Source organism: Nerophis ophidion, linkage group LG03 (genome assembly GCF_033978795.1).
Source record: "Nerophis ophidion isolate RoL-2023_Sa linkage group LG03, RoL_Noph_v1.0, whole genome shotgun sequence".
NCBI classification, from domain to species: Eukaryota; Metazoa; Chordata; class Actinopteri; order Syngnathiformes; family Syngnathidae; genus Nerophis; species Nerophis ophidion.
The window spans coordinates 69760570-69783325 of NC_084613.1; the positions used below are offsets into that span (position 1 = coordinate 69760570).

The 22756-nt window shown below is 41.4% G+C and overlaps 1 protein-coding gene across 3 annotated transcripts; it reads left to right on the plus strand.

Annotated features, from left to right (window-relative positions):
• Positions 1-982: 982 nt before the first annotated feature.
• On the plus strand, positions 983-22756 carry LOC133549987 (mitochondrial basic amino acids transporter). 3 transcript variants are annotated; one of them, XM_061895948.1, is made up of 5 exons: positions 983-1345; positions 8904-8947; positions 10818-10940; positions 11150-11233; positions 20962-22756. In XM_061895948.1, exon 5 carries the CDS (start codon positions 20995-20997, stop codon positions 21730-21732), a length of 738 nt encoding a protein of 245 aa, XP_061751932.1. In that variant the 5' UTR covers positions 983-1345; positions 8904-8947; positions 10818-10940; positions 11150-11233; positions 20962-20994; the 3' UTR covers positions 21733-22756. The 3 variants fall into 3 exon arrangements, with proteins under 3 accessions (XP_061751932.1, XP_061751931.1, XP_061751930.1); XM_061895947.1 differs by having other exon boundaries at positions 10897-10940; XM_061895946.1 differs by lacking the exon at positions 10818-10940 and having other exon boundaries at positions 984-1345.

Genomic DNA, 22756 nt, shown 5'->3' on the forward strand with positions numbered 1-22756 from the left:
TCGGTACAACGTCCGCATTACTGAAGACGCCGCACCGATCCGCCTGTCGATATCACGATCCACTCTTCCCTCACTCGTGAACAAGACTCCTAGGTACTTGAACTCCTCCACTTGGGGCAGGGTCTCCTCCCCAACCCGCAGATGGCACTCCACCCTTTTCCGGGCGAGAACCATGGACTCGGACTTGGAGGTGCTGATTCTCATTCCGGTCGCTTCACACTCGGCTGCAAACTGATCCAGTGAGAGCTGAAGATCCCGGTCAGATGAAGCCATCAGGACCACATCATCTGCAAAAAGCAGAGACCTAATCCTGCGGTCACCAAACCGGAACCCCTCAACGCCTTGACTGCGCCTAGAAATTCTGTCCATAAAAGTTATGAACAGAATCGGTGACAAAGGACAGCCTTGGCGGAGTCCAACCCTCACTGGAAATGTGTTCGACTTTTCTAGTCCGTCGCTATCAATATCCTCAAACACGAATCTTTCATCCTAGCTCAAATTAATGGGGAAATTGTCGTTTTCTCGGTCCGAATATCACTTTTTGTTGGAGGCTCCCATTAAAATCAATGTGAATATGTGAGGAGCCCCCACACTTGCGACGTCATCGTCTGCGACTTCCGGTAGAGGCAGGGCTTTTCTCTTAACACCGAAAGTTGCGAACTTTATTGTCGATGTTCTCTACTAAATCCTTTCAGCAAAAATATGGCAATATCACGAAATGATCAAGTATGACACATATGATGCACCTGCTATCCCCGTTTAAATAAGAAAATCTCATGTCAGTAGGCCTTTAAACACCTAATGTGGACATTTATTTGACGAATATTTATCTGCTCATTCACGACGATGACGTCCGCCGCGATAACGTTGTTGACTTTAGGAAGGTAGTGATTTGAAGAAGTTGGTTCCGTGGCCACGCAGCCAATGCGAGCGAGGGGCGGCCGATGCAGGTCAGGGGAGTTGTCTTCCACCCAGACCGCTGATTGGACTGCCATAAAAAGGGCAAACATACGTCTGCCTTTTTTTCTAAACTTGAAAACCCGCCTCCTACTCCCCTGGACGAGCAGAAATAGAACAGCTTTAGTAGACACGAGTCAAGTGGCCAAGAAACAGTGCTTTTAGTCCTCGAAGCTTCGAGCATTTCTCGCCAAGGTTTAGCTTTAGCAGCACCGACGGAACGGAGCTAGCTTTAGCCGGAGAGGTTTGTGTCGTCAAACTAACTCAACCAGGGGTGGAGAAATACACATTGTTTGGAGCAAAAGTAGAAGCCGAATACTCAACCTGTTTTAAACAAGTTTTACTTTCGAGGGAATGGCACTGGACTTCGCCGCGGGCTGCGTGGGAGGTAAGTGTGGGCAGCTTGCCAGAACTCTGCAGTTAGCCGGGTCGCCACGTTAAGCAGGTAGCATGTTGATGCTAAGTGTGGCTAACACATTCCATCAATATGTGCTGCACTTGTCTTTGTCAGGATAACCATGTCCAGCACACGTGTCAGACTTAAAAAAAAAAAAAAAGGTATTTTATAATTATTTGCGCGTTTTTTTTTACATGGCGAAAAAAACGCCACGACCACATCAGTGATTTCCAGGCGTGGCTCCTTTCGATTGTCTACCACAGTAAGACACACATTGCAGTCCTCAAAGTGATAGTATTTTTCATTTTTGCACGACGTAATGAACCACGCCGCGTCAAAACATTACATTTACGTCAAATGTTTTATTTCCTGTTAACAAATGTCACTTCCGGGTTGTGCTACTTATCTTCACCTTCTGCCTTTAGTGCAGCGTTTTTCAACCACGCCAGTGTGCCGTGGGAGATTATGTAATTTCACCTAATTTGGTTAAAGGGGAACATTATTACAATTTCAAAAGGGTTAAAACCAATAAAAAATCAGTTCCCAGTGGCTTATTTTTTTATTATTTTTTTTTAATTTTACCCATCATGCAATATCCCGAAAACTGTTTCAAAGTGCCTGATTTTCACCATCGCTATATCAACCCGTCCATTTTCCTTTGACGTCATTGCGTGATGCCAGTACAAACAAACGTGGCGGATAGAACAGAAAGCTATAGCGGCATTAGCTCTGATTCAGACTCGGTTTTCAGCGGCTTAACCGATTCGACAGATTACGCATGTATTATTCGACAGATTACGCATGTAATAAAACGGATGGTTCGAGTGTGGAGGCAGATAGCGTAAACGAAATTGAAGAAGAAACTGAAGCTATTCAGCCATATCACGACAGACAGCGGCAACAAATACGAATTGGGCGATCGCCTTCTAACCAACGATTGCATCTTTTGACCAGTGGTGCAAATTTGAATCCGTCGATTGGTATTTGTTTGTTTGGCATTAAATGTGGCTGGAGGGAAAGGCTGGATGCAAATATAGCTACGAATGAGGCTTAATGATACAATATGTACATACAGCTAGTCTAAATAGCATGTTAGCATCGATTAGCCTGCAGTCATGCCGTGACCAAATATGTATGATTAGCACATAAGTCAATAACATCAACAAAACTCAACTTTGTGATTTTGTTGACTTTATCGTTGGAAATGCATCTGGTTTGAGTGTCGCAGGATATCCACACATCTCTGTGCCATCTCTGTCGTAGCACCGCTATCGTCGGTAAAGTGTGCAGAACAATCAAGGGACTTTCGCATCTTTTGACCACTGGTGCAACTTGAATCCGTCGATTGATATGTGTTTGTTTGGCATTAAATGTGGGTGGAGGGAAAGGCTGGATGCAAATATAGTTACAAATGAGGCATAATGATGCAATATGTACATACAGCTAGCCTAAATAGCATGTTAGCATCGATTAGCATGCCGTGACCATTGAAAGGTCTGATTAGCACACTCCACGTAAGTCAACTTGAATCCGTCTCTGTTCGTGTTGTTACACCCTCCGTCAACACACCGACGAGGTATAATGTCTCCAAGGTACGGAAAACAGTCGAAAAAAAACGGAAAATAACAGCGCTGATTTGACTTGGTGTGTAATGTTTGATAAAATGGCGAATTGCTTCTTGTTGTGGCGTCTGGATTGAAAGGTCATTGCTCCAACAGCGAACAATTGAAAGGCATTTCAATCGCCAAATTCACCCTTTTAGTGTTCGGAAATCGGTCAAACATATGGTCTTTTTTCTGCAACATCAAGGTATATATTGACGCTTACATAGGTCTGGTGATAATGTTCCACTTTAAGAATATTTTTTTTAATATCTGTGTTGCCTAGAGCAGTGGGTTCCCAACCTTGTTTCAGTGATGTACCTGTGAACATTTTTTTTAATTCAAGTACCCCCTAATTCGAGAAAAGCTTTTTTGGTTGAAAAAAAGAGATACAAAAGTAAAATAAAGCAATACGTCATCAGTTTCAGATTTCTTAACTTGTATAGCAGTGCCAAATATTACTCATTTGTAGTAGTCTTTCTTGAACTATTTGTAAAAAAAGATATAAAAGTAACTAAAAACTTGTTGAAAAATAAACATGTGATTCAATTATAAATAACATAGAAGTAATCATCAACTTAAAGTGCCCTCTTTGGGGATTTTAATAGAAATCCGTCTGGATTCATGAACTTTATTTTAAAAATTTCTTCACAAAAAAAAAAATCTTTTACATCAATATTTTTTGGAACATGTCCTCAAAAAATCTAGCTGTCAACAATGAATATTGCATTGTTGCATTTCTTTTCACAGTTTATGAACTTATGTTCATATTTTGTTGAATAATTATTCAATAAATATATTTAAAAATGATTTTTGAATTGTTGCTATTTTTAGAATATTTTTGAAAAATCTTACGTACCCCTTGGCATACCTTCAAGTACCCCCAGGGGTACGCGTACCTCCATTTAAGAACCACTGGTCTAGAGTTTAGCAGAGTAACCGTGTAATACTCCTCCATATCAGTTGGTGGCAGCAGGTAGCTAATTGCTTTGGAGATGTCAATGGCGACAGTGGTTTGCAGGTAAAAAGGTATCTAACGCTTAAACAAAAGGCGAGTGCCGCTAAGAAAAGGCATTGAAGCTTAGGGATAATTATGCAAAACGGAGCTAAAATTTAACTGGCTGCAAAGTAAACAAAAACAGAATGCTGGTCCACAACAAAGACTTACAGCGGGTGGAGCAAACGGCGTCCACAAAGTGCATCCGTACATGCCTTGACAATCAACGCCAAAATAGGAACGCAAGACAAGAACTAAAACACTAAACACATGAAAAACTCAAAAAGAAGTCACGGCATGATGTGATAGGTCGTGACAGTACACCTACTTTGAGACAAGAGCTCTAGTGATGCATGGTTGGTTATGCTTTGAATTCATATCCAACATTTGGGAGAACGACTTTACTGTCAATATTGGCTGCTGAAATACATTTTTCATGTTTTCTGCTGCTGGTGGGCCTCGTCATTTTTTTCAATGGGAAAAAAAGCAATGTTCTGGCATCGCCAAAAGATAAAAACTTGGTGTTTAATATTCCACATAAATACATTCATTAATATCAATTTGGCTGTTTGCCATCGTTCACAAACACATAATGGGACTGTCAGTGAATGTAGCTTGTCGTTACAGCTATGTACAGTAGGTGGCGGTACTATAACACACGTGGGGCCTCATGTAATAGTTGTGTGGCTTTCCCACTAAAAATACATGCACATTTCAATCCAGAAAACGGTGTATGCAAGTAAAAATGGTGACCGCCGATAAATGACCCAATTTTTTCTCTGGCTTTTAACACTACGTGAGTAGTGTGGTCCTCTGTGCTTTTAATCATATTTATTTTTATATTGGTTTTATATTTATTTATTTTTTGTTTTTATTTAGTCATTGGTGGAGCTAAGGATTATATTTGAGTTGTGTTTGTAATATTGTTATGCAGCACTTTGGAAGCATTTATCTTGTTTAAATGTGCCATACAAATAAAGTGGATTGGATTGAAACGAGTTTTCCAGCGGCAATAAATCACCATGTGCATGCTTCAAGAGCACTCATGCTTTTCTTCGCTTTCAGCAGCTACGCCCGTTTGTGCCATAGTGGAATGAAAAGAATGGAGTGATTTCGCTTGTTCTAATTAAGTGTCTTTGACTTTGTGTGGAGAGTCGGGGCCGCTGGACTGCTAGCCTCACCCAGTGCAAATAGTTAGCATGTAACGGCTAACATGGACAAATTGATCACAAAACCAAATTCCGCCACAACGGTGTGGGAATATTTCAGTTTAAACCTTTGGAAAAAGTTGTCTATCAACACGGGGGACTCTGTTTGCTTAATGTGCTCAAATACAACAAATAGGCACGCCCACTTGAAACACAACTACCCGACAGTCCACACTCACTTCCTGTTTGGTGAACAAACTAGATCAGTGTTAACAAAATAGTGTGTCCTAATATAAAGTGTATTTAACTACACTGCCAAATACATGCTGCCATTTAATACTGTTATAAAACCAGCATTTCTTAAAGTTCTGTAAACATTTGTAAGACATTTGCCATGTTTTCATGCAATGTCAGTGTTCCTCACTTGAAATCTAACCAGTTTGTTGTTTTTGTTTTTTTGCACATGGCCTGTTAAAGGCCTACTGAAATGAGATGTTCTTATTTAAACGGGGAAAGCAGGTCCATTCTATGTGTCATACTTGATTATTTCGCGATATAGCCATATTTTTTCTGAAAGGATTTAGTAGAGAACATCGACGATAAAGTTCGCAACTTTTGGTGCTGATAAAAAAGCCTTGCCTTTACCGGAAGTCGCAGACGATGACGTCACAAGGGTGAGGGCTCCTCACGCCCTCACATTGTTTTTAATGGGAGCCTCCAGCAGCAAGAGCTATTCGGACCGAGAAAAGGACAATTTCCCCATTAATTTGAGCAAGGCTGAAAGATTTGTGGATGATGATATTGATAGCGAAGGACTAGAAAAAAAAAAAGACGATTGCATTGGGACGGATTCAGATGTTTTTAGACACATTTACTAGGATAATTCTGGGAAATCCCTTATCTTTCTATCGTGTTGCTAGTGTTTTAGTGAGATTAAATAGTACTTGATAGTCGGAGGGGTTTGTTCACGGGTGTCTTGACGCCAGTCTCTGAGGGAAGTCGACGGCAGCTGCTTGGACGGCGCTAGCTCAGCTGATATCTGGTAGGAGGCGACTTTTTACCACAATTTTTACCAAAACCTGCCGTTTGGCAAGTGGTCGGGAACCATGTTCGCTTGACCACTCTGATCTATAGTAAAGCTTCACCTCCGGGAATTTTAAACAAGGAATCACCGTGTGTTTGTGTGGCTAAAGGCTAAAGCTTCCCAACTCCATCTTTCCACTTTGATTTCTCCATTGTTAATTGAACAAATTGCAAAAGACTCAGCAACACAGATGTCCAGAATACTGTTTAATTGCGCGATGAAAAGAGACGACTTTTAGCCACAAATAGTGCTGCGCTAATATTTCCTGACAGTCCGTGACGTCACGCGCACGCGTCATCATTCCGCGACGTTTTCAACAAGAAACTCAGCGGGAAATTCAAAATTGCAATTTAGTAAACTAAACTATTGGCATGTTTTGCAATATTAATATTTCATCATTGATATATAAACTATCAGACTGCGTGGTCGGTAGTAGTGGGTTTCAGTAGGCCTTTAATACATCGGCTTATAATGTATCCATCCATTTTCTTACTGCTTATTCCCTTCGGGTTCGCGGGAGGCGCTGGTGCCTATCTCAGCTACAATCAGGCGGAAGGCGGAGTACACCCTGGACAAGTCGTTACCTTATCGCAGGCTTATAATGTAGTGTTACTCTCAACTTTTGTTTAAAAAGGTCTTAAGTTGATTGTCAGTTGAGTAATGTACAACTCGGCCTCTGCCTACTTGTTCAATATTAGTGTGCTACTTTGTTTGTCAATACTTTATTCAGCCATTTTATTTCTAGTTTTTTGTTGTGTATGGTTGAGTCCCCCTTACCCCATCCCCTCAATATATTTTATTGCTTTTGGTTGTGATTTTTATTTAAGTGAAACCTTTTCCCAACAAAGTATATTTTGTTTTATTTAACTAGGAGTTTTAAAAGTTGTCTTTCCAATATTAAAATATACAATTGAAATTTGAAAGGATATACATGCAGTATGTATTATCGTTCCATCAATGGTTAATTTGGTCTAAAAAAAAATAATAGCAATATCGTTTGTTGGCAGTCTTTTATCAGTCCAGACTTATTTTGCACGCACAATTTCAAGCATATTTCTTTCTTACATCGCAATTAACTTAAAATTGACCGCAGACGTTTGTGTGTAGCTTTTAGAGGTGGGGAAAAAATTGATTTTTAGATGCATCATAGTTCGGATATAGAAAGTTATAAAATTGATTCATAAATGTTTAATAATCTATTTATTTGAAAAAATGTAATGCAGACAGTTCTTAAATTTGGCCAAATTTAAGACTTAAATTTGGCCAAATTTAAGACTTAAATTTGGCGAGCCACCTCACCGAGAGATCCGCCCTGCTCCTTAATTATAGGGCATGTTTCAGTTTGGCGCACATTTTCATTTAATAAATGTGATGGGAATTGATTTAAGTTTAGTTTTTTTTACGAATGCACTGTTTTTAAAAATTGCAAGTGATGAATGCTTGTTTAGTTAAACGAAAATAAATAGAAAACTGCATTATTATACATAAATTAAAGATGCATCAATAATTGATTTTTAACCGAATCGTAGCTCCTGTATCGTAATCAAATCGCAAGGTGCCCAAAGATTCCCACCTCTCTGGCTTGACATGCCCAGACCCCGCCCATGTATGAATACACAAATCACATCGAAAGTAGCCATGTGCTTTAGTTAGTAGGAGGGGCTTTTTTCTCCTGTTTGGAGCAAATGGCGGAGGGATTTTCAGCCCGACATTGTGGTGTGTCTTGGAACTGAACACATGCTGAAATAAAAACAGAAATGGTCGTGTCAGGAAGAAAAGGAAGATGATGATGGATGTGCGCGGCCAAAACCGACGCGGGAAATTAGTGCTGCACCTTGTTTGAAAAGATAATCGCTGCAATTATATGTATAAGTTTAGAAGAGCTAGGTAATGGATTGCTACCCATGTAAAATATTTTTTTGTCATTTACAACAAAATGTGTTTACACCGTAATCTGTTAAAATGAACTAGATTACAGTTTCATGTGAAAGCTCATTTCTACAACATCAGTCCTGATGCATCTCAACTTTGCCATAAAAAAGGCCGTACGGCGGATTTTTGTGCGTACGCAAGCTTGTTACCTGAGGGCCCTGGTCCACCAGAGAATGTCTCGTATTCATGTCAGCATTTAAACTAGCTAGCGATTAGCACACTAGCTTGCTTCTCTAGCAATTGAGCTGTACCACTGGTCCGGGAGATTTAACAAAGTGCGTTTTTTAATCACGGCCTTACGATAATTGTAATTTGAAAGGATAATACCAACCCGCAGAGTTTTAATACCGATGTTTTTGTTAGGTCCCTAGACATTATATTTAGCGAGTATTAAGTACTCTTTATCAAAAAAGCAACCATTTGCACATTCAGCAAATTATTATGGAATTATTGGGGACTTTGAGATTGACATGAAAGCACAAATCATTTTTTCAACAAGCTGCTAATTAAATGTTGAAGACAAAATGTTTGCATATGGTTTGAAAAGCGGATGTTAAATAGAAGTGGAGGTGTTTGCATAAGAATAGAAAGAAATTCAACAAAGCTTTGTTTGGCTTGCCTTGTGATCAGCTGATTTCTGTTGATGGTAGTTTTCAACACTTTGGTACTGTTCTGTCAACTAAATCTGTGTTTTTTATTGTTGAATATTTATGATTTTCCAAAGTGCCACAATCAAGAGTGAATTTTTTTTTCGCAATGCCTTTAAATTTCCAACCCGTTTTTCCAGGTGCTGCTGGTGTTTTGGTTGGCCATCCATTTGACACAGTGAAGGTGGGTGTCTCCATTTTAATCACACTGTTAAATCTTGAACATAAACAAGTCTACAAACCCTGCAATGACTTTATAGAAGAATGAGTCAATAAAATAATCCACAGAATGTGTAGTCGGTAAGGAAGAATGTGTATTTTATTCACTACCTCTGTGCTTGTAACAAAGACATCAAGACACTTGTGGAAGGAATAAGTATTGTTTAATTTTACTGCTACTTGTAATATGTTCATCTTATTTGTATCCTATCTCGGATAGGCTCCAGCACCCTTTGCAACCTCGAAAGGGACAAGCGGTAGAAAACAGATGGATGGATGAATCAGTAATTTTATTTGATACGCATTAAAAGAAATGTCTGTTTTAATGCATTTTAGATAAACCTAAAAAATAGCAGTGCACGATAAATATAGGACAGATTTTTGTAGGTCTGATATAGGGAATTATGCAACATGGATAAATCCGATAAGAAAAAAATAGCTCAGATAACCAATTTAAAAAAAACAGCGCTACAATTACGGTGAGATTACACACGTGACGTAGGTAGGTTCGGGTGGGTAGATCAAGCAAACATTTTCTCGTAGCTGAGATAGGCACCAGCGCCCTCCGCGACCCCAAAGGGAATAAGCGGTAGAAAATGGATGGGTGGATGCCTTGCTGGAAGCCTTCCCCTGTTGTCATTGTAGACAAACCTGGCATCAATTGTGTGGTACTACTTCACTGTATCAGACTTTTTGCGTGCTATGTGCACCAAATTTTCTGTAAACATTATTTGAGAGGGAAAAATACATTGTGCTTCAACACATCAAACCTTATGTCATCTGAAATGCCAGCATCGCTACGACGGTGTTTGGATAAGTAAAGAAAACGCTTGCAGCTAAATAAGCTGTCCCAAAGCCAGCTGCAAAGAAAAGCCCTTGTTCCTTTTGCCGTGGCATTTGAAAAGTGCAACAAGTTTGCCAGACGACCAAAGTCTAAATTGCTCTGTGATTTCGTCATAAAAAGAAGTTATAGTTATCGGTTTTGAAAAGGAGAAAAATTATGTAAATCAAAATTTAAACATAAAAAAACTGGCTTTTTTCAGTCTAAATGATAGTGAAACTTGTAAAGTAGAATGTAAGGCTGGGCGATATGGCACTGATGGTCAGGGAAAATGTTTTATGACCTTTTGAAAATAAGGACCAGGAGAAAAATATAACAAATGTAAACATTTGTATTTTAAATGTAACCTTCTGAATATAATCCCCTCAGCTTTAAAGGCAGAAAGGAACGGAAATGTCAACACAACCATGGAAAATACTCCATGTAAACTAAATGCTAAAATCACATTGAACACTTAACAATTACCTTAAAATGAAGGTGCAACATAAGGAATATGTAAGAAATGCTTAAAAAAGTGTAAAAAAACAGTGCAATATGTGAACACTTAGACAAACCAAGAATAACTATTTTCTGGAGGTTTACTTTCAGCAGGGATCTTAGGGCGGTGGAAAAAATAGATGAATTGAAAAATATCAGCTGGGGGATAAGGGAGCCTTTTTGGGGGAGGAAGTTGGAGGGACTTTTACCATTTTTAAGATTTATTGTAAGTAGGGGTGTAACGATTGATCAGTAAATCGATAGATTAATTTCTATTCCTACATTTCAAGTATATCAATGTTTTTTTTTTCCCCGAAGGTTTTGAACAACCCATTTTTACGATTTGATCTAATTAAATGACCCAAATCCGAGCAGATTACCTTTTGAATAACTGGCCAAAGAAAAAGCAACAACAAAAAAATATTGTGGTAATCGACGGGGACGTTATTAATTGGACAACATCGCAGCAGCATGATCGGTGTTTACTTTTTGCTGTCAATGTCATTTTCTCCATGAGCTGCTGGTGTCTGCCTGAATTTGGGGTGTCAAAGGCAGGGGGGGCTGTCTTTAACAGCAACAGTGTCACTGTCTTGTAGATGAGAGGGAGAAATAAACAACCTCTCCACGGATATGTGACCTAGTAAGTAACGTCAAGGTCTTTCTTTCTCTTCCTCCTGTCTTGTGTAGAAAAAAAAAAAAGAAATTGTGTTGTAAAATGATAAAATGCACATTTTGCACGTTAATACTGTTTCTTACCCCATTCGCCTTGCTTGTTTCCCTTTTTAAGAACTGTTCTAATGCTACGTCCATATCCATGCTAACGCTAACACCAGTATGCTGGGTCCTCAGGTGCGGCTGCAGGTTCAAAATGCGGAAAAACCTTTATACCGAGGGACCTACCATTGCTTCCAGTCCATCGTGCGCCAGGAGTCGGTAAGCTTATCATGTTGTCAAATCCCGTCAAAGTAAATGTACGTAAATTTAGGGTCCAAAATAGCAATTTATTTTGAGGGCCCCTACCTCTCACTTAATCTTTTTTCACACAGTTTTTATTATTAAAAAAATCATGTTTGGTAGTAAAACAGATTAATGTTTTTAATGTAAAATACCAAATCTAACATGATTAAAACATTACGTTTCTTATATTCCTGAGGCAATCCTCACTGGGATCTGATCCCTATTCATCACATTTCCACCCCACCACAGGAGACAATAAGAAATATGCCATTATAACCATATTGATGACTCCGGAAGGGTCTAGGAATATGTTTGCACTAAATTGCGGTGATTAATTTAGTCACGTTTCAAATGTGCTTCTTCAGGCAGAATGGGGATGTGTGAGGGTGTATGCACCGCATGTGTTTGGCCTATAGCAGGGCTTGGCAACCTTTACCACTCAAAGAGCCATTTTGACCAGTTTCTCAAAAAAAGAAGACAATGGGAGTCGCAACCATTCTCACGAATATCTGCTGGTGGTCACCCAGATAACAATAATAAGGGCGTGCTATGAAGCCATTGCCTTTGACACCTTCTACAACATGTACAAACTGCTTGCCAATCCGGCAACATGTTGTATGTGGCTTCTGCAGATACACGTACGAGATTGCAAGGCATACTGGGTTATACAGGTTACACTGAAGGTTGTGATATAAACTTTAACACTCTTACTAATATGCGCCATACTGTGAACCCACACCAAACAAGAACGACAAAGACATTTCGGAAGAACATCCTCACAGTAACACAACATAAACGCAACACAACAAATACCCAGAATCCTTTGCATCAATGACTCTTCCTGACTATATTATCCACCCCGCTAGCACCAAACCACCCCCTCCGTGCGTCGGTTGAGGTGGGCGATTTGGGGGGTCGGGGGTGTATAATATAGTCAGGAAGTGTCATGGATGCAAAGGATTCTGGATGCGTCCGGTCAGCACGCAGGTAACATTGCGTAAAGGCGGGAGCGATGACATGTTGTAGAGGACGTTCAAAGTAAAGCCATCACGGCACGCCCTCAATGTTGTAGTCCGAGTGAAAATTGGAGAGCGTTGACCCCGGGTGATGGCCGGGAGAGGCACCGAAATCCGGAATCCCCCCGTAACAGTCTGGGGGGTCGGCGATTTTGCAGCTGAGCCACATCAGAGTTGCCAAAAAGCCGCATGCGGCTCCGGAACCGCGGGTTGCCGACCCCTGGCCTATAGGGAGGGCTCTAAAGTCCCTTGACGCTGGCCTTCTGTCCACCTAATTCAAAAGTCCACTTGCAGTCCCACGGCGGCCTAATTAAAGTGTCCAGTTACAAAGTGGTGTTAAACACGGCCGGCTTGTTCAGAACACATCAGGGTTGTTGAGGTTAAAAGTGGGCAGAGCTACGTTTCTTCTCCGAACACCACGGGATCCTCATTCCTCTGCATGAGCTAAATTAAGCTTTGGACATCACGTCAATGACACTGTAGTCCGCACTATGAACGGACATTTGACCACATTGTCATGTCATATTTTAAATACAGTTAGAAATTGTTCTGAAATCCTGTTTCCAGGCCAGTGTTTTGCATTGTGCAGGATAATACGTGCCATAGAAGTTTGTGGTATCTAAACTTCTCATAGCTGTCATGTTCTTTAGATCAGTAATTCCCTGTGCTGTAGTACCTAAGGTCAATATCAAAATTCACAACATTGGTCAGAAAAGTATTCGTTTACTACAGGGAATAAGCAGTAGAAAATGGATGGATGGAAAATTACAATATAGTTTAAAATAGGGTTGTCAAAATTCATCACATATTCCAAAAATCTTGCATGTTACCTTGAATGAATGAATATGAAATGTTGATATATGTGCCCGCCACAATCTTACCCGTCAAATAAATGACAAGTGGTATACAAAATAGATGTACGCTTTAACTATCTTTTCTTAATTAATCAGATTCAAAAGTTGAACGCAATTAACCTATTTGCAGCCAAGATTGACACAGAATCCCCGAAACGCATCTGGCGATGAATGTTGGGCAGCTAGTCCAAGTAGTGTTTATGGCCACATCTGTGCAGTTGATGCAGTGGTGACAGGTTGCACAAGCAAACAAGTCAACGTGGAAGACTCTAATTGGCACACTGGCCTCCTCGATTGGAAAGTGGAGTACAAAAAATACTCACGATGGAGCAAGCGAGCGAGCGACAAAATATTAACTTCCATATTTCACCTCCTAAGCTTCCACATTTTTATCACACAATTAGTACATGTCCTTTTGTTAACATACCGGTAATGTATGAAGTGTTTAAAGGGGAACTGCACTTTCTTTGAAATGTTGCTTATCCATTATCCTTGTGACACAAGAACATATAAGTTTGTATATTTTATGCATTCGAACTCGTACATAAATGCAAGCAAAAGTCAGCTAACAATGGAGTCAATGAGAGCCACGCTCTTCCGCCTGTAAAGCGCTCTGAAAAAACATCCACACACCTCCATCGTTTTTTTTTTATACAAGCTGTAAGTATATATGTGATGTAGTAATGTGCACACTCGTAATAACCTGCAATATTTACATACATTTCTCTTTTTAAGCATAGAGCTGTGACACATCAAATTAGCTTTTTCTTCCCCATTATTACTAACCATGGCAGGCTTCATGAGAGACAACAAAGGCTACTTTGAGGCAAATTATAATCCACAACCGTATATTTTTGCACCTGAAATTAAGAATGATGCGTTACAAGTTTTAGTAAAACGCTAAGTATCGTGCAGCAGTATTGCTAAGTGCTGAACAAAAAATACAAACTATGAACATAATAAAACAATTACTAACAGTGCAATGTCGGCTCTCACTGTGATGTCGACCCATCAGATGTTTAGATGAAGAATTAATCAGGTATAAAAACAAGAGGTGGCCGCAAACTAGCATTATTTGTGTCTTTTTCGACATATCTGGGTATGAGTTAGATGTATAAGTTGGCGAAATTCTCGGTTTATGGCAACATCTTTCTACATGGCATGATTTATAATCCAGAACTAACTTTCACCAGCTCAGAGGCGATGCAGCAGCTCACTGTCTCAATTTGTCAATATTGCAGCATAAGTTAATTATCTCTCTGAGATCATGGCACGGCTAAAAATTGTTTGTCTGCATTAGCGTTTATAACAATCGTTAATACTTGGTTAATATTCAGGTCACGAAATGTAAATGGAGTTTTGTTGGAGGTTTTTAGAGGACTTAGTGGGCGGAACAGCGTACACCCATTCGCTGCATTGTTAGCTGCCTCATAATTGCCTTAATTGTCAAGTTAGAATGCATAGAAAAAGGAAAAACTTTTTCTTGTCTTACATAAGGTTGTGAATGATAGGCAATAAATAAAAGTGCAGTTCCCCTTTTGATAAACACGTTAACAGCAAATATGACTTTCTTCCTTGAGTTTGTTGGCTCATGCAAAATGAAACACCAATAGCAGTTTAAAATTGTATATTTAATCATGAGTAATGAAATCAGTGATCTTCCACCAGATGGCAGAGGGTACAAAAGTAACCTGTTGGCACTCGCACAACAGAATAAATCACGACAGGCTTGCAGGTGTGCAGTGTCATGCTTCCAATGTCTTAGGTGTTTTTTGAAAACGCAAACTAGTTGAGAGTAAATCTACAGCACCTCTGCTGGTTACAGCCGAGTATTTCTCTGTTCTTTCTCTGCGGCTTTCAGGAAGTTTCTACATGGGGATGGTTCATTCATGCGCTCCTGTAGGTGACAAATATCCGAGCCTTGGCAGAGTGCTCTTGTTACTATGTTGGCACCCGCTTCTCACTGACGTGTTAGCGTTGGAAGTGTTGCTTGCGACATGCAGCCATTCTGACAGTGTGTGGCTTCAATATATCCTGATAACAACAAACCACATTTCCTCAAATCCTTGCTGAGTGATATCGATCCGGGGGAAAATGTTTATTAGGAGAGAAGGCCTTTATTTGTACCCATAAAATTTCACAAAAACACTAAAAATAGGCAGTTTTAATGTGCACTCTACTGTACTTACAAAGTACACACTTTAAATTTAAAATATTGTAGAACATTTAAAAAAAAAAACCTTGGCGGGAAAAACGTAGAAATCATTTTGTTTATAAAAAAAAAAAAGACAAATCACAACCCTTCAGTTTGTGTCACAGGTGGTAAAATTTAAAATGTTTTCCATAGATGCGCATTATTAGGCTCTCATAAAATAAAGGCTTAAAGGGGAACTGCACTTGTTGGGGGGAATTTTCCCTATCTTATGTAAGTCAAGCGCACGTGTTCTTTTTTTATGCATTCTCACTTGTAATTGTGTTTAAGAGTCCGCTTACAAGAGAGATTATGGGAGTTGCTCTATTCTGCCTATATAAGAGAACCGATCGACCGAAGACACCATCGCTATTGTAATCCATAGGCTCTTGGAACATCTTGAACTTAAGGACACTTTTGCAAGACTTCTCTGAATCGATTTCAGCTCAGCATTTAACACAATAAGGCCAAACAGACTCAGATCTAAGCTTCACACAGTACGTGAAAATAGGTGAGAACATTTCTGACACGCTCATCATCAACACCGGTGCCCCACAAGGTTGTGTGCCAAGCCCTGTGCTCTTCACCCTCCTCACACATGACTGCATAGCCTCTTCAACATCCAACCTCACTGTCAAATATGCCGACGACACCACGGTGCTTGGGCTAATCAGCAACAATGACGAGACAGCATACAGGGCAGAGGTCCAACAGCTGGCTTCATGGTGTGCTAAAAATAACGTAGTTCTTAACTCTAACAAAACCAAATAACTAATTGTAGACTTGCGCAGGAAATGGCAGAAAGAACACCCTCCACTCGTAATTAATAACAATCTCGTAGAAAGGGTCAAACAATTCCAATTTTTAGGGGTGACCCTCACAGAAGATCTATGCTGGGACATTAACACTCCTTCTACAGTCGGAAAGGCTCAACAACGTCTTTTCTTTCCTAGGAAACTAAAATGTGCAAACATTCCGCAATAATGATTGATAAACTTCTACAACCGTGCCATCAGCAGTGTCCTCACCTGTGGCTTTTTAGTGTGGTTCGCTAGCTGCACTAAAACAAACCAGCGGCACTCCAGCAAGTGCCATGTTCGCAGCTCGCTGCTTAAAGCGAGTACACAACATCCTGAAGGACAAATACCATCCAGCACATGGCCTCTTCAACCTGCTACCCTCCAGAAGGAGGTACAGATCAATCCCCCCTCCCCACACATGTTCCTGTATATGTGTTCTCATAAACAAATGCTAAGCTAAACTGTTAACTATGGTCAACCTGCACATCAATGCAGTGTCTATGCCGCTGGACAAAGCTCAGACGAAATCTCGTTGACATGTATGACTTAAGTGTTATTTATGACAATAAAAGGAATTGATTGATTAAAGCCCTTAAAATAAAACATCCAAACACCTCCATTAAGGGTTTATATACATGATGTAAGTATAAATATAATGTAATAACAGACACATTCATAATAACATGTAATATTTACTTATTTAATCATTTAGGCAAACAGCGGCGCATTTATTTAAAAACACATCGCAACGTTTGCTTTTTCCTTTAACATCACTGATTACTCAGTGCAGACATCATGAGAGCCAACAAACATAGTAAAACATCACTTACTGTATAATGTCTGCTGTCATTAAGACTCTGACTGCTAGGATGTTGATATATTCTCATTTAGATAAAGAATGACTCATAATCCTCGCGAAGAAAGGGGGGGTAGAACGAAGCGTCTTTTTTTTTCTGCCATGTCCGGGTCTAAAATGGCTGTCAAGGTGTTCCAACTTGTCATATTACGTCCTCATTCTTCTACTATCAAGGTGAGAGACATTATATTTAGAGATGTCCGATATTGGCTTTTTTGCGAATATCCGATATTGTCCAACTCTTAATTACCGATTACGATATCAACCGATACTGATATATACGGTTGTGGGATTAACACATTATTGTGCCTAATTTTGTTGTGATGCCCCGCTGTTTTGCATCAAACAATGTAACACGGATTTCCCAAAAAAATCAACTTAAGTTACGGAAAAAAAATGCCAACATGTCACTGCCACATTTATTATTGAAGTCACAAAGTGCATTATTTTTTTTTAAACATGCCTCAAAAGAACAGCTTGGAATTTGGGACATGCTCTCCCTGAGAGAGCATGAGGAGGTTGAGGTGCGTGGGGTTGAGGTCGGGGGGGGGGATTTGTATTTTAGCGTACCGAAAGGGGTTTTGGGTATTTGTTGTGTTGTGTTTATGTTGTTACGGTGCGGATGTTCTCCCGAAATGTGTTTGTCATTCTTCTTTGGTGTGGGTTCACATTTGTAACAGTGTTAAAGTTGTTTATATGGCCACCCTCAGTGTGACCTGTATGGCTGCTGACCAAGTACGCGTTGCATTCACATATGTGTGTGAAAAGCCGTAGATATTATGTGACTGGGCCGGCACGCAGAGGCAGTACCTTTTTAAGGTTTATTGGTACTTTGTACTTCTCCCTATGTCCGTGTAACACTCCGTACAGCAACGTTTTAAAAAGTCATAAATTAAACTTTTTGAAACCATCCATCCATCTTTTTCCGCTTATCAGAGGTCGGGTCACGGGGGCAGCAGCCTAAGCAGAGAAGCCCAGACTTCCCTCTCCCCAGCCACTTCGTCTAGCTCTTCCCGGGGGATCCCGAGGTGTTCCCAGGCCAGCCGGGAGACATAGTCTTCCCAACATGTCCTGAATCTTCCCCGTGGCCTCCTACCGGTTGGACGTGCCCTAAACACCTTCCTAGGGAGGCGTTCGGGTGGCATCCTGACCAGATGCCCGAACCACCTCATCTGTCTCCTCTCGATGTGGAGGAGCAGCGGCTTTACTTTGAGCTCCTCCCGGATGGCAGAGCTTCTCACCCTATCTCTAAGGGAGAGCCCCGCCACACGGCGGAGGAAACTCATTTCGGCCGCTTGTACCCGTGATCTTATCCTTTCGGTCATGACCCAAAGCTCATGACCATAGGTGAGGATGGGAACGTAGATCGACCGGTAAATTTTTGAGAGAGCTTTGCCTTCCAGCTCAGCTCCTTCTTCACCACAACGGATCGGTACAACGTCCGCATTACTGAAGACGCCGCACCGATCCGCCTGTCGATCTCACGATCCACTCTTCCCTCACTCGTGAACAAGACTCCGAGGTACTTGAACTCCGCCACTTGAGGCAGGGTCTACTCCTCAACCCGGCGATGGCACTCCATCTTTTTCGGGCGAGAACCCTGGACTCTGACTTGGAGGTGCTGAATCTCATTCCGGTCGCTTCACATTCTGCTGCGAACTGATCCAGTGAGAGCTGAAGATCCTGGCCAGATGAAGCCATCAGGACCACATCATCTGCTAAAAGCAGGGACCTAATCCTGCAGCCACCAAACCGGATCCCCTCATCACCCTGACTGCGCCTAGAAATTCTGTCCATTAAAGTTATAAACAAAATCCGTGTCCAACTTACTGCCGGCAATGTGGACCAAGCTCTGACACTGATCATACACGGAGCGTACTGCCACAGTCAGCCAGTCCGATACCCCGTACTCTCTGAGCACTCCCCACAGGACTTCCCGAGGGACACGGTCGAATGCCTTCTCCAAGTCCACAAAGCACATGTAGACTGGTTGGGCAAACTCCCATGCACCCTGCCGAGAGTATAGAGCTTGTCCACAGTTCCACGACCAGGGACGAAAACCACACTGTTCCTCCTGAATCCGAGGTTGGACTATCTGGCGTAGCCTCCTCTCCAGTACACCTGAATAAACCTTACAGGGAAGGCTGAGCAGTGTGATCCCACGATAGTTGGAACACACCCTTTTGAACTTTTTGAAACCGATACCGATAATTTCCGATATTACAATTTAAAGCATTTTGTCGGCCGATATGGGCAGTCCGATATTATCGAACAGCTCTAATCATATTTGATCTAAAATAAAATTCCACGAGCACCAAGGTGAGAAAGCAGCTCACCAGTTGATGCCAATATAGCTACACAAGCTAATTAGCTCTCTGCGATCAAAGTGCTACTAAAAATAGATATCACCAATGCTTGGTTAATATTAAAGGCCTACTGAAATTAGATTTTTTTATTCAAACGGGGATAGCAGGTCCATTCTATGTGTCATACTTGATCATTTTGCGATATTGCCATATTTTTGCTGAAAGGATTTCGTAGAGAACATCGATGATATAGTTCGCAACTTTTGTTCGCTAATAAAAAAGCCTTGCCTGTACCGGAAGTAGCAGACGATGTGCGCGTGACGTCACCGGTGTGAGGGCTCCTCACATCGATTACAATCATAGACACCAGCAGCGCGAGCGATTCTGACTGAGAAAAGCAACAATTTCCCCATTAATTTTAGCGAGGATGAACGATTTGTGGATGAGGAAAGTAAGAATGAAGCACTAAAAAAAAGAAAAGGCGACTGTTCCGGGCGACGGCAGTGTAAGCGATTCAGATGTTATTAGACACATTTACTAAAATAATACTGGAAAATCCCTTATCTGCTTATTGTGTTACTAGTGTTTTAGTGAGATTATAAAGTCATACCTGAAAGTCGGAGGGCTGCGGTGAACGTCAGCGTCTCTTAGAGGAGCCAAGATCACAGCTGCCTTTTTAACAGTTACAGGAGGAGGTCGCATAATCCACTCAAGTCTCCGGTAAGAGCCGACTTAATATCACAATTTTCCCATCCAAAAACTTGCTGGTTGACGCAGAGAAACATGTTAGCTTGACAGGTCTGTATTAAAGCTTCACAACAAAAACAAAGAAACACCACCTGTGTTTCGGTGCTAAAGACAGCTGCAATCCACCGCTTTCCACCAATAGCATTCTTCTTTATAGTCTCCATTATTAATTGAACAAATTGCAAAAGATTCAGCAACACAGATGTCCAAAGTACTGTGTAATTATGCGATGAAAAGAGACGACTTTTAGCCGTAAGTGGTGCTGGGCTAACATGTCCCCTCCAACCAATAACGTCACAAACACACGTCATCATTCCGCGACGTTTTCAACAAGAAACTCCGCTGGAAATTTAAAATTGTAATTCAGTCAACTAAAAAGACCGTATTGGCATGTGTTGCAATGTTAATATTTCATCATTGATATATAAACTATCAGACTGCGTGGTCGGTAGTAGTGGGTTTCAGTAGGCCTTTAAGGTCACAAAATGTACTTGTAAGCACATTTGGATGGTTATTTATTGGGTGTTATGGGCAGAATAGAGGACACTCCATTGTAAGCTGACTTATTTACGTTTTTTTTTTTTACAATTTTTAGATTGCATTTAAAAAAATATATATATATATATCTTGTCCCTCATTAAGATTGTGAACAATAGGCAATATTCCTCAATAAGTCAATAAGTGCAGTTCTCCTTTAAGTGTGCAAGGTCAGTCACAGATAATTAGCTTGTATTTGACTTGTAATCATGGCGAGGGCAGAGCAGGACGTGTTTATGCATCGAAGAGGACATTGTGGACATGTCTCCTTAGGCAGAGACTACTGCTTGTTTTCCAGAATGTCAACTCTCCCACATGGTGTGTGTGTGTGTGTTTTTTTTAATGTCAGTCGCTGCCATTGTTGTCCCAACACCACAAGTCATGTGTGTGTCCACAGGGGCTGGGTCTCTACAAAGGACTGGGCTCGCCCATGATGGGCCTCACCTTCATCAACGCCATCGTGTTCGGCGTGCAGGGCAATGCCATGCGGAAGCTGGGCCGCGACACGCCTCTCAACCAGTTTCTGGCGGGCGCCTCTGCGGGCGCCATTCAGTGCGTGATCTGCTGCCCCATGGAGCTGGCCAAGACCCGCATGCAGATGCAAGGCACCGGGGAGAAGAAGTCCAAAAGGAAGATGTACAAGAACTCGCTGGACTGCCTGATGAGGATCTACAACAAGGAGGGCATCCGGGGCATCAATCGTGGCATGGTGACCACGCTGATTCGCGAAACACCAGGTTTCGGCGTCTACTTCCTGGCGTACGACGTGTTAACGCGCCACCTGGGCTGCGAGCCCGAAGACCCCTACATGATCCTTAAGCTGCTGTTCGCCGGCGGAATGTCCGGCATCGCCTCGTGGATCTCCACCTACCCCGTGGACGTCATCAAGTCCCGCCTGCAGGCGGACGGCGTGGGCGGCGTCAACCGCTACAGCGGCATCATGGACTGCGTGCGGCAGAGCGTGCGGAAGGAGGGCTGGCGGGTGTTCACGCGCGGCCTCACGTCCACCCTGCTGCGCGCCTTCCCGGTGAACGCCACCACTTTCGCCACCGTGACTCTCTTCCTGCTGTACATGCGCAAGGACGAGGAGTGCGGCATGAAAGCCACCGAGCTGCAGGCGGCGCCGCTGCCGCCGCTCCAGCCTCAGGCTCAGACTACGAGCATCTAAAGCCGCCAACATCGATGACGTCCACTTTCACAAGAATCTGACAGCAGTAGTCTTGAATTATGATATATTACCATACGAGCTGCACTTGTACATACAGTGGGTTGTATACTTAATTCTTGATGTCACTCATGGAGTTACTGTAACACTTAGTAAACAGTTCCTTCCACACAGTCCTTAAAATGCGTGGAATTGAACGCAGCTCGCCTTCAATCTCCTATGTGGTGTAAAACAGCACTTGAGCATTTTATCCTGTTGGTTACAAAGCCTTTATTGTACATGGATGTAAATATTACATATCTTGATGTTCGTCATAGCATTGTCACCATTTCTCGTCTTAGTTCTTTGTCGATTGTAGTAAAAGCTGGAAAGTGTGCTTCCCACACAAGGTGGTGGTCAATATTGGGCTCAAATCAATGTGCTTATGTTATCTTAAGCTCATATTTATTAAAACTGTTGGCAATCATACACTATTTTATTACTCCTACCTAAAAGATGTCCCTTTGAGCCAGATTCTGTTACAAAGCACAACTCCGAGTACAGTGTTTAGCACACTTCCCCCACCAGGGGACGCTGTTTCTCCCCTTGCTGCTGTAATAAAGTGATTATATTTTTACTATTCGAAATAAAATATATTAAACGCAATCGGGATTTTTACGTTTCAGCAAATGTGTTTCTTATTCATGACATGTTTGTCTAAATTATTATAAATTATTTTTTTCCCCTTCTGTTAAAAATGGGTGAGGTGTGTTAATGTTACACCTGCTGTTGTCTAATCTTTGAATGTCCAGTGCTGCAGTGACCTCTTCTGGCCGGCTCGCGGCACTGCAGTGAACGTACAAGTCCACCTGATGCAGTTCTACGTCCACTTGTGGGTACTTTTGTACTCTTTTTATGTCAATTTGACACCGATTTCAGACGTTTGTATAAAGGATCTACTCTGTGTTCTGTATGTGCATTGTTTTGCACCAAAGCCATTGGGTCATCATGAGAATGAATGGTAAAATAAAAACATGATTAATCCTGA

Excerpts from the sequence above, each read along its gene's own strand:
- LOC133549987 (XM_061895946.1), top strand. The coding sequence starts at position 1,312 with ATGGCACTGGACTTCGCCGCGGGCTGCGTGGGAG. Across the intron at positions 1,346-8,903 it reads CGCCGCGGGCTGCGTGGGAG|GTGCTGCTGGTGTTTTGGTT; the intron begins GTAAGTGTGGGC and ends CCGTTTTTCCAG. Across the intron at positions 8,948-11,149 it reads ATCCATTTGACACAGTGAAG|GTGCGGCTGCAGGTTCAAAA; the intron begins GTGGGTGTCTCC and ends CTGGGTCCTCAG.